General features: G+C 31.0%; 1 protein-coding gene across 1 annotated transcript; it reads left to right on the forward strand.

Annotated features, from left to right (window-relative positions):
- The first annotated feature begins 5981 nt into the window (after positions 1–5981).
- Positions 5982–7645, forward strand: LOC111399339 (D-galacturonate reductase-like). The gene is made up of 4 exons (XM_023026599.1): positions 5982–6379; positions 6465–6708; positions 6928–7107; positions 7191–7645. Exons 1-4 carry the CDS (start codon positions 6066–6068, stop codon positions 7401–7403), a joined length of 951 nt encoding a protein of 316 aa, XP_022882367.1. The 5' UTR covers positions 5982–6065; the 3' UTR covers positions 7404–7645.
- Positions 7646–13399: the final 5754 nt, after the last annotated feature.

Here is a 13399-nt window from a genome sequence, read left to right on the forward strand (position 1 = left end):
ACTCATCAAGCAACATGTTTCCTTGTTTCAGCTGTAGGAACTCTGTCTCTCTCCAATCCCTCAATGATTGGGGAAAGTATTTTGTCACTACCTCTTCTTTAAACTGTGCCCAAGTTATAGCACGCTGTTGTGTTTCCGTTTTAGTGCGCGAAGCATACTCCCATCGGTGGCCTGCTGCTCCGACCAGCATAAACTCAGTACATGATACCTTCTATACATCAGTGCATCTCGTGTGTTTGTAAATTGGCTCTAGCCATCGTAACAACGACTGCCAAAGGGTCTGCTTTGTCATAAAAAAGGGGTTTAAAACGGCGAAATTGCTCCACAATTGAACTTGTGTTGTTGGCATTTGCTGATCTATTTTGAGGAGTTGTCGTTGCGGGTGCTTGATTCCTACCAAGGTCATGCATTGCCCTCATCAGGTCCCTAAACATAACTGCTTGATCTTGTTGTCCAGCCATTTCTTTTAAATTAACAAAATAAATTTTTGCTTTAGAAATGTTGGACAACACAGTAGCTCAATATGTTCAATGGAAATTAAGAATTTTTTATTATTAGTACTCCTTGAAATCAGGTTATACAATAGTTCGGCAAATTTTTAATTTCCAATAACATAAAGGAAAAGAAATCACAGTACTAAGGAAATGTTATCTAAGTTTCTAATCTCTATGAATGTTGCGAATCTTCTTTAATAGAGCTTCATCTTCGGAGGAGTCTTCTACCTTAGGCTCAGACTCTATGTCCATCTCAACCAGTGGCTTAGGTTCATGCTCATTATCATTTCCTAACCCCATCCAAAATCACCACTATGCTTCCATTCTGGATTTTTCTCGGGGTCTGATTCAAATTGAGGCTATGGCTCAAGCTCAACGTCATCATTGAGCTCATTAGCTCTCTCCGGCGGGGGTTCTAAGCTCTCACTCTATCTATCTAGAAGGGTCTGACAGTATATACCAAACTCAATCGTGTTTGGGTGTTCCGGAGGGCTATCTTCTAACATCTCATCCCTAATCATAACTTCTATGTCTCCCCATTGAGGTGAAAGCAGCTGTATGAGGTTATTAACAACCTCGATGTGCGTGATCTCCAGTCCTACATCCACAACTGCCATACATCTTTCATAGATGTCTTGCAATATTGGACAAGTAAATGAGTCGAGTCAGTCACGTAATTCTTATATGATTGAATGATGGATCTACAATTCAAAGCTGCTCTACGAGCGACGGTCTAGTAAGTTCTAAACATGTCTATCACATAAATGTTCAATTATAATTTATTTTTATGAGTCAACTTATACATTATGCTCTTGTAAAATGACTAGTCTTTATATCTTCATGTATATTAAACAATATAATAATTTGCATAACATTTTTCATTCTAAATATCATAAGCATTTAATGAAATTATGCGTGAAAGTAAGCTTAAACATAATATTTCATTCATACCTTGGGTTTATCAGACGGTAGTAGATTGATGAGTGCTAGATGCCATGTGTCTTATTTTAAATACTTGTTTAATGAAAATTTCGTACAACAAAAATATAAGCAAGTAAACATGTACACGTTATAAATAGAAATCATTTACTTAACAAGTTGACAAGTTACATCGAACCAATAGAGTAAAATCATTTCATTTACTTTAGAAATTAATTATATATATATATATATATATATATATATATATATATATATATAAAGACGAGTCTACAGAATCGACTAACTCGTGCTTCGATACCAAGCTGTAACACCCCAAATCCACTACCTTTTTTCTTTTTCTTTTTTTTTTTTTTCTAAAAAAAAGATTTGAAGTGTTACCAAAATTTTTCTTTTATAGTTTAAGCAAAATTTAACACTAATGTATAAATTTTGGTATTTGATCGATAAATCAATAATGTGAATTCAACAATTCAAAATAAAAATTTGAATTTTATCTAGTTTAAAATATTACAAATTAATTGCCAATTTAACATTTTAAATAACTTAAATGTCAAAATTACTAAAATAACATACACGTAATTAAATATAAAATTATCCATAAAATTATTCTTAAAAGAGAAATTGGTAATAATTATTTCTAAGACTTTTTACTTGGCGACCCCATAAGCATTATTCGACCAATCTGCCACATGTCCACACAACTCATTCTAATATGAAAAAATTATTATAAGAGTGAGTATTTTAAAAAGTCACTCATTAAGAAATATATGCATATTCTTATCAACATGACATAACCATAAAATGGCATAAAACATGGACTTTTCTTAGATTTAGAGTAAACTGGTCGCAATTCTAATAGCTCAAGAAATTTCTTAAGAATTCCCGTATCCTGTAGGATTTAACATAGTCGACTTGTCGGTCCATCCCGAAGAATTTAACATATTTGATACAAAAGCTCATCCCAAAAGATTTAACATTGAAAATTGAAATCGACTATAAGGCCTTAAAATATTTCATGCCAAGTCCATAAAAATACCAAGTAAAATAAGAATTTATTATTTGTACAATTCTTACCTCAAATGACACCACAAAAATTTTAAAAATGACTTGTGAAATAAAATGCTATTCATTTTCGAAAGTGTGTGTAGACGAGTGAAATGAATGTGGGTAAAAGAAAGTTTATCTCTCTCTCACACACATACACACACACACACTTGCATCAATTGTGTGATTTGAAATCAAATTCAAAGCATACCAAATAAATTCAATGGATTGATTAATTTTTAAATCAATCACGGTGGCTATTTCAATGATGGGACAGTACGATTGAGTGAGAGATTATAAATATTAATTAAAGGAGTGGCTTGTGGCTTTTCAAATTCCCAGAACCCACGTAAACCTTTAAATTGATTATTGTATATTATATAATTATTATTTTTATATTAATAAAAAAATATAGAATTTGTAATACTTTTCTTTCTATTAAAATAACTCGAATATTATCAATTCAAAATTATTTCTTCTTGGGCCAATTTATGTTATTTAGCACGAGCTACAAAATGAGTATAATATCGATATATCTTTTATCAAATTTTGAAATACTTAAATATTTGACCCAAATAACTCATAATAAATTTTACAAGTAAACAAAATAAATAATTTATGCAAATAAGTGAGTTACATATATCGCTTCAACTTTTGGGACCTTAGTGTGATGACAAAGTTAGCATAGACCGTTTCATCTGCTAAATGACTAACATTAAATTTAGTTCATATGAAAATATAATTAAAATCAGGTTGTTACTGGCCGAGGACCAAAAGTGATTCTGGATTGATTGAAGAAAGGAACACTGGTGCAATCTCAGTGACTAATGCACGCACACTGATACTTTAGGTTCTACAGTTTGTGAAATAAGCATGCCACCGATCAAAGTTAGGAACGAGAAATTTCACTTAGGACAAGAGTTCGAGATGAAGGGGGTGTCATAAGGACCATGCCTGATGTAGAAGACTCCCAAGATGTTGATTAATTGATTGAAATTATTGTAATTGGTCGAATCCAAGATTCACTTGAAGGGTCGTCGGACTTATTAGAGTTTATTCTACTTAGAGAAAATGAAATAATAATAATAATAATAATGAACTCAACAAATTCAATATGACAAGACGGGAAGATATATTTGGACAGTGTCATAGCTCGGATAAACACTACGAGTGAGAGAGTAACCAACGAAGGTACATACGCGATACATGTTTTCAATTTAATTGTCAGTATAAGAGCAAAGCCAAGGATATTGGAAATAATTAAATATTCAGATTTTCGAATAGTTTGATTGTTTGTCAATGAGCTTTTCAAATAGAGATTGTAAAGACATTAATGTTGGGTAAACATGCGGTCAAGGGCGGATACAAGATTGGATCCAAAATCGGGCTAAAAAATTTCAAATCAGGCTAATACGCGGAAAAAAATTACACATAAAAAATGGGTTTTTATTAAAAAAAAAAAAAAAAAAACCTTGAAAAGACTTCTTGGGCTTGAGTGGGGGACCCCTCCCCCCCAAAAAAAATCCGTCCTTGCATACGGTTGATGAGATAGACAACTGTAGAAAACGTACATGTCTAGAATTTTTTTGAATTTGAGGCACGATGTAGCAAAGTCGGACCAATTTTTATGATATATGGTAACATGGTTAGATATCACTGCACATATAGGGACACAGAGATATATTTCATCCCATTATCATTGCAACTTGCAAATGGTCTTAATGGAGTATGATATAATGGTAACATCGTTAGATGTCACTGGACATATAGGGACACAGCGATATATTTCATCCCATTATCATTGCAATTTGCGAATGGTCTTAATGGAGGTAGTAAAGAAATTTTCATTGTGTAAAGTGGTCGATAAAAAGATCATAATGTCCCTATTTGGTTTAAATAAAATTAGATTTTCAGTAAATTTTTATAGAAGTTGACTAAAATTTAATTAAAAAATTGTGAATATCATTAAGTGTGTGGTTAAATTTAATGGTTGATTTCAACCTCAACTAAACCAAACAGGAACGTCCATACATCAGGAAAAATAACCTAAAGAGTCTAGTACTGAAAATTAAATACTCATAAATGGCAATCTGACTTTTGGTGTATATATGCATTTATTACAAATTACAATAAAAAGGACTCTCAACCGACTACTAGAAATTTGGAATTCTTTCTCAAAATTTGGAATTTAATTAATAGGAAATTTGCATTAGAATTTTGTATTATCATAAAAAAGAGAGAGGGGTTATAAAAAAATAGGGTGTTCAATTTTTTCTAAATGTTTCTTCATCGTGATAAATTATTGCAGCGGTGAACGAGAATGTACTCTCACATTAAAAAAAATATCTATAAATTTTGCGTATTCTTTAATGTCTTTATTTCTTTACTATAACTTTACTGTTCTTAGGCCATCTCCAACCCAGCACCAAATTTTGCACCATTTTGCACCAAATTTTGCACCAAATCTTACACCAAACTAAAATTCATCTCCAACCATTACACCAAAAATTACACCAAATGAACAGTATTTAACCATTTTCTTCCCTTTTTTTATTCTTTATAATCTACTTATTTGAAATATTATTTATTTAATTATTTCAGAAATACATAAATTACTAAATAAATAAATAATTAATCGTGTTTGATGTATTTTAAATTATTTTCGTCTTTTAATTAATTAATTAATTATTATGTCTTACATTTAAAATTTATTTTAAACACAAATAATTATTAATATTAATAAAAATAATAATAATTTATTGTATTAAAAAATATATAGCACAAATTACATAAATACCCTCAACAAATTTATTTAGGAAATGTAAAATAAGGGCAAAATTGGCATTTTACACTTGCACCATTTTGCACCAAAATGGTGCAAAGTTTGGTGTTGGGTTGGAGCAATTTTGCACCAAAAAATGGTGCAAAATGGTGCAATGGTGTTGTGGTTGGAGATGGCCTTAGTACAATAGAATTAAAGCCCTGCTCGGTTTTGACAAACATTATATTTTTAGTATTTTTTGATAAAAGTTGTTGAAATATATGATTAAAAAATTAATAAAAATTGTGGATCCCATAAGATATGTGGTTGAAACTAATTTTTTTTAAAAAAAAATTATGAAATTAGTATGGGAAAAGTCTCCAATTCTCCATCGTTAGAACTATATCTCTAACATCTTCTTGTAGGCGCAATGTACAGACAGCTCTTGTTCCCTGATCTGTAGGGACACATCCCGCGATTTATCTTCCTCACAAAATTCTAGGGACGGGACGGTGAGAGATCTCAAAGTTGGAGTTCAACCTTTTTTTAATTATATCTCTAACATACTTTCCACATCGATACTTTTATTAGGTATATAAAGTAGATAAGTCTCACTTTCAGAGTCATCTAGAAGTTCAAAATCGACGGCTAATATTATAAGTGGAAATATTGAAGTTTGATTTATCCACGGAGTCAATATCTCGTCTAGCAAAATGACACTATTCCAATATTCATATTCAACGTCTATTTATATGTTGGGTGAGTACTAACTAATCAATAAATAAGTTTGACATTATTTGAAGGATCAATTAGAAAGTCGAAAAATGGCAGCAATTCCACAAGTGAGTTTGATCGGTTGTGAAAAGTCGATGCCGGTGATCGGTATGGGTACTTCTTCGTATCCTCCGGCCGATTTAGAGACTGCCAAAACTGCTATATTAGAAGCCATAAAAGCCGGATATCGCCACTTCGACACGGCTTTTGCTTACGGATCGGAGAAGCCCCTCGGTGAAGCCATCGCCGAAGCTCTAAGTCTCGGTCTCATTAAATCACGCGACGACCTCTTTATCACAACAAAATTATGGTGTAGCTTCGCTCAACGAGATCAAATTGTTCCTACCTGTAAAATGAGCCTCCAGTAAGCACATTTATGAACTGAAATTCTTAGTACGTCCATTAATTATATAATTATTGGTACCAATAAGTTATAAATTTCTATGTAGGAACCTTAAGTTGGACTACGTTGACTTGTACTTAATACACATGCCACTGAGGTTGAGTCAAATGATACAGAAGACACCAGTTGATAAAGAAATCATACATCCTTTGGATATGAAGGGAGTTTGGGAAGGCATGGAAGAGTGTCAAAAATTGGGTCTCACAAAGGCCATTGGTGTCAGTAATTTCTCTTGTAAGAAGCTAGAGGAAGTCCTTTCCATTGCCAAAATTCCTCCAGCAGTCAATCAAGTGAGTTTTACTTCCCTCTCCGAATACCTATTTTTAGGAGTAATGCTATTCATAATTAGTGACTACATTAGTCGTTTTACATGACAGCTTCTTATTTGAGGTAACAGAATTACAAGAAACTAATGTCTCGAATAAAAAGTTGTCACATAAGATAACTACTGATTATTCTATTTGAGGTAGGGGCGATGCTAAACCTGTGTTTTGCCTAACTGAAATAAGGTTGAGATCAATCCCGCGTGGCAGCAAAAACAACTAAGAGAATTCTGTAAGGCGAAGGGTATTCATATAACTGCATACTCGCCACTTGGTGCAAACAATACTAATTGGGGAGACAATAGAATTATCGAAAGCGACGTGTTAGCAGATATCGCCAAGGCTCGAGGAAAGACGACCGCTCAGGTAATGTTTAAGTTTCGGAAAATTGGAAACTGTAAAGATTGTTGCCTCGATAACTCGAGAAAATATTTGTGTTATTGGTGCAGGTAGCACTGAGATGGGTTTATGAGCAAGGAGTGAGTTTGGTGGCAAAGAGCTTCAACAAGGAGAGAATGAAAGATAATTTACAAATATTTGATTGGTCTCTAAGCGAGGAAGAGTTGGATAAAATCAGCAAAATGCCACAACGTAAAGGTGTTATTTTGGCCTCAGTTTTTGGACCACATGATTTTGTGCTACAGTTGGATGCAGAAGTCTAATTAGAGCATGTTTGGCTAAGTTTAAAAGGAGCTGATAAGCTGCTTTTTTTATAAATAAGCAGAAATGCAAACTCCACTGGTTAGTGGAAAAGGTCTGCCATCTTGGACGGACATTGACGTATATTACAACAATTTTCAGTAGTTCAGCATGTAGTAATATCCTGTTTAGTTATAAGAAAAGCTTTGTTTTATTAACTATATATTTTTCGATATTAAAAGTCTCTTCTCATGATGAAGTATTATTTACTATGAGTTAAATATGTTCCAAATTTACCATATTTGTGGTTAGCATATGATTGATAAAATGACTACAAATCCTTGACCAATATTAAATTTTCTCTTACTAACTATGTGTCTTTAACAAAGTCGTCTCAAGCATTAGGCAAGTAACATAGTCGCCTAGAGTAATTTTTAAAATTTACATGTTTTTGCCTTTTTAAAAAAAAAAAAATCATATTGCGAGTAAATTTTAGCGAGTAATCTCAAAAACATAAACAATTTTAGAAATTTAATTTTTCAAAAAAAGCATTCGTCAATAAATAAATTAATAAAATATAAAAAAGATATTAATCGAAAAATCCATCCTAAACAAAATGGAATTTAAAAAATGATTTTTATATTCATAATATTATAAGGAAAAAATAAATAGACATTTTAACTTATATGTCATCATATATATTATAAAAACAAAAAATAAAACAAAAATTCGTGACACCTATGTCTTCTTGTAGATGACTGAAGTATCACCGTTGATTTTCAACAGCATTACTGACATTGTCGTCGTCAATCTCTAATGAGAATGTGTGCAATGCCCCCAATTTTTCATAAACACTGAAGTGTTACGAAAAATTCAAGCTTTCCTTTTAATAAATACGAAGCGACACAAATAAAAGAAAATATTTATTTCCAACCAAATTATCAATTTAAAACACAAGATCTGAGTTTCTAAAAATCTAAACATAATCAAATTACTAATTAAACAAGCAAGTCTTTTGAACAATTAGAGCTAACAAAAAAAATTAGAGACACAATAGCAAACTAATCTCTTTTATTTTCCTTTTTCCTTGGATTTCCTTGGCCGTCTACATCATCAATTCTCCACAATTCCAATCGACCCCGAACTAACTTGTAAAAATTTGTAAGAGTGAGTATTCGAAAATCCTCAATAAGATACATGCAGTTTCCATATACAAAATATATAACAATAAAAATTATACATTTCATACCACTCTGATCTTATGGAGTATATATCGGTGATCAAGCGTCACACTCATCTTATGTCCTCTTATAATCCAGTAGAATTTCATATCTCTTAAAAAAAAAGTCTATTGGCAATCCATACATATTTAATTGAATATAAAAGTATAACGAAACAAAATCACTTACACATAAAGTATCTTACCTCGTTAGATAAGATAAAATTACTTGAAATAAATAACATGGTAGCATGTCCATATCTTTCTTTTTTTCTAACTTGGCTGCTGATTTTAAAAACTCCTTTCTGCCATATATGTACATAGATTTTTATGGTGAAATAATGGGACTACGTGTAATATTTATAGTTGAAATCAACAAACACAATTAAATTTTGGTTTAATTGGAATGGAGGAGCCGTGTACCATGAGTCGTTTTGAATAAGGTTGAGTTTAATTAGTAGAATTAGGATTTTGTCAAAATGATGATTTTCTAGTTAAACACATGTACGTTCACTACTGGGAAAAGGGTATTGGGTTATTAATGATAAGTTTAAACCGTTTTTATATTTCGATTAGGATTGAATCACCAAAGTTTAGCCTAATCATAATCAAGGATGAATATTAAACCAAACCAAAAAAATTTAATAATTTAGTATCCATCTTACACGTTTTCAGAAAGAGAAAATGAATTGGATTATAACTTATATAAAATTCTATTTTTCCTATTTTATTTCAATTGAGTCTAATTTAATGTGTTTTTATCCAAAATAACATTTTCTCGAGTCGAAGACTTTTAATAAATTACTATTTACAAAAAGAGTCCAATATTAATACACTTATCATCACTTTGTCCAAATCTAAAAATTCAACCCAAAAACATAAGAATTTAAAATGTATTTTACTTTAGTCGCTCGACTTTCAAAATAATAAAATATAATATATAGAACACATAAGTTTGTATTCTAAAATTTTCGGGTTGTTACAATGTGTGTCGACACTAACCAAAAGTATCGCTCGCCATATTTTCATTTGAATTACTAGCAAATATTGATTTCAATATGAAGCTTTAATAGCCATATCGTCGTTGATCACAACAGCCTCTTGGTGGTGACTGAAGCATAATCGACGATTAACGATAACTTTACGATGACAACATCCTTAGTTTCCACCGATGAATGTGTATTGGTAATCACCAACGATGTTGATGTCGATATTGATAATTTGTTTGAATCATTAATGATATTGATTTCATCAAAATAACCAATCGTGATTGCGGCAATTATTTCCTTAACTTTTTTCGATGAATTCTTATCTTCAACATTTCATTAATTAATATATCTCGTTGTTGACGACGATTTATATCAAAATATTTTATTTTCATGCATTGAAATAATGGAAATTTTTGTTTTTTTGCACTTTTCATTTATTTTTTTTTTTTAATGGAAAATAAGTTATTTTGCTTCATTTTAACGGACTTTTGGACATAAAACTGTAATCACCAACGATGTCGATATCAATAATTGGACCTCGATGCTGTACATATATTTTGTTTCTTTCTCTTAACACCTCGAAAGTTGACGTATCAAAATTTGAATGGCTCAAAATTTGAGTTGTTGTAATATAAAAAAATCCTACCACACATACATATACGACTATTTCGTTGTAGCTTTCCTCCTTTCAATGGGTGAAAATGAAAAGATTTGATAAATTCAAAATGTTTGACTTTAAAAGGAAGTTTTGACTTCTGAATTTGGAGTCATTTAAATAATGCAGGTGGTGCCCTCTCTATTAATGTGAGATAAAGTCGGAATAAATTTTGAGAAACTTGAACTACAATGTGTGAATATTCAAGCAAATGGAAAACAACAATTCAGGATCCAATTTTTGTCATGTAATAAGCAACTGTACATATATATCCTTTATTATTAATTTAAGTTGGTAAATCAGATGTAAAAGAAATATGAAAAATTTGCATTGGGGATTTCAAAACTTTCAAAAATGTATATTATAAACTCTTAGCACCGTGACATATTCCTGTGAACATGAAATCTACCACTAATTTGTAATCTCTGACCAGAGATTTTCCACAAGTTTGGTGCCTCTAGCATAGGGCATTTAAGCGAGCATGTTGACTAGTTTAAGTAAAATAAAATTTTAAGTAATTTGAACATTTTATAGTTTACTTTTAAGTGATTTTTTCCTCCACTCATTTTAGGTTGTTCTTTGAAAGTTATCGTCTTTTTAAAGAAAACCAGAGTTCAAACATGCTCACTTTTAATTAAAAACATGTTTTGATCACTTTTATAAAGAGAGGTTATTTTGTGAAGGAACTTTTATGACATCATCAAAGCTTAAATTTCATTGCAATCATTGAACTTTAAACAAAATTTAACATGTAGTTAAATAAATATTCACAATTACAAATAACAAACCATACCATTCGAATTGTATTAAAGTTTGTTTTGTAGAGATTAAAATTAGATTTTTTGTAAATTTTGATAAAAGATGATGAAATATATAGTTGAAAAATTGTGAGTCTTATGAAATATATAGCTAAAATTAATTCTTGACGTTGATTTAGATTTTAATTAAATTTTTTAGCAATAATAAACATAACCCACACATTCACATACCATTTTTTTTTTTATAAAAACTATTTTCTTATTCTCCAAAACATCCATTATTATTTTATTTTCATCTAAAAATATAATTGTTTTCCTTTTCATTCAGCCATCACTCCGTAAATTAATATTTAGTGGAGCTCTCTTATTGTAACATGATACATAATTTCTTTCTATTTTCTTTTAATCTAAATTATATATTTTTAGTAGTTATATTTAGAGATGGCAAAAAAATCCGCCATACCCGTAATCAGGTCGGAGACGAGGCGGGGGATTCCTCCCCTGGGCGAGTACGAGTAACAGGGATTTTGACTTGCCCCACGAAGTTTATGTATTATAATTATTTTTAAAGAATTCATCTCTTTAAATGGTAAACTTCATTAAATTTCATTAATTCTAATAGAATATGACGAAGAAGATTATTTAAGGAATATGATAAACAATAAAGACTTTAGTTTACCAAATATATTCAAATAATTTAACTTTTAAAAATAAAAAAATTAATAAAAAATTTAATAACTACCGTATTGTCTCACTTTAGTGAATGAGAGCAATAAAATGAATTATCAAAAACTTAAAAAAAATAAATTAAACGAGCACACAAATGGAGCAAACGCCCGGCCCTACCTTAAACAGGTAACGAGGAAGATATGGGCCGAAAAAATTTCGAATTCGCCCTGTTGTCATCCCTAGTTATATTTATATATTCTTCTCTTTTGTGGATTTTTCTCGTAGAAAAAGAATATTTCATCTACAATAAATACAAATAGAATTATGCATTCATTTTTAACAAATTTTTAAGTTGAAAAATTACTCCAAATTAAAAAGAATAAGATATCAATTTCTAGTTACAAATAATGTTGAATGGAGATTTTTTTAAAAATTTTTAAAAAATATTTTATTGACTTATTAAGCCTCCGTTTGAAAAAAATTCTTTTAAACTAAATTTTGTGAAAAGATGATTTTTGAGAATGTTGGTTAAAAAGTAGGAAAAAACTATAGATTCATGTGCAAAATTGTTTTAAAATTCATTTTTTTAAAATTTATTTTCAACCACGAATTTTATGGGATATATAATTTTGATCGACTTTTTAACCACATATTTCATCAACTTTTATCAAAATTTAATAAAAATTTAATTTTAACTAAATCAAACAGGAACATACTATAATGTATAGGTAGGGGTGTCAATTTCACTCATCGTCTCAGACAGCCCATGGCTTGGCCTAAGAAAAGGTCGAGATAGCCTGGCTAGTAACCCGATAGAACCGAGTAGAGGCTCAAGCTGAGCCCCATTTTACGGCGTCGACCCGAGCCCGAGCTAGCCCATGACGAGTTTAGCCTTAGGAAAAAAATTAAAAGCTACGTGCAAGCAATAATAGTTGTACTACTACCTACTGCCTATGTTAGCATGTAGCGTGTGGCTGCCTATTTAAAAATAAAATAAAATCATGAGCCAGCTAGATAAAGCTCAAGTCAAGTCTAATTTTTTTGGCTCGGGAAAAAAAAGCTCGAACCAATTTTACTCAAGTTGAGCTCGACTCGACTCGTTGACATCCCTATGTATAGGTTATGATTTGGTTTTCCTGTTAATGGTATTTTTTTCTGTTTAGCAAATTACATATATATAATTTTTTTAGCAAACAGTTTTTTTGGTTACCATTAGGAAAAATATCATATGAAAAATGTAATTTTAAAATACGGTATGTAAAGTGTAATTGCACTTTATGTACACGGTGTATTTGTTAATTTCACCATCTTTATATTTAACGATACAAGACATGTGTGTGCGTGTGCGCACACACATATATTTTCATTATAACACTTCTATGACAAGACATGGTGGAAATCGATTTTCCACCTAGAATTTGCTTATATATTTTCATTATAACACTTTTATGACAAGACATAGCGGAAATTAGTTTTCCACATGGGCTTTGCTATGGTGTATAGAACCCTCCCCCCTCCAACAAGAGGGGGAATATGCTATTTGTACATAATTCGGACCTCCTCACAGAAAGGGAAAACCACTTCAGATACATTATATTTTATTCGAAGTGGGTCCCTCTTGATGTGAGGGATGGACACTGGGTTAAACACCTTAATATATGTATAGCATCACTCCAAGAGAGAATCGTGGACCTCTCTTGTGTGATGGTCTGTACACAAGGGTTAACAC

This window comes from Olea europaea, chromosome 1 (genome assembly GCF_002742605.1).
Source record: "Olea europaea var. sylvestris chromosome 1, O_europaea_v1, whole genome shotgun sequence".
Lineage (NCBI taxonomy): Eukaryota > Viridiplantae > Streptophyta > Magnoliopsida > Lamiales > Oleaceae > Olea > Olea europaea.

Bases quoted from the DNA above. Each gene is read 5' to 3' on its own strand.
- LOC111399339 (XM_023026599.1), top strand. From the start codon at position 6,066: ATGGCAGCAATTCCACAAGTGAGTTTGATCGGTTGTGAAAAGTCGATG. The intron at 6,380-6,464 runs GTAAGCACATTT...ATTTCTATGTAG, and splicing joins ACCTGTAAAATGAGCCTCCA to GAACCTTAAGTTGGACTACG. The intron at 7,108-7,190 runs GTAATGTTTAAG...TTATTGGTGCAG, and splicing joins GAGGAAAGACGACCGCTCAG to GTAGCACTGAGATGGGTTTA.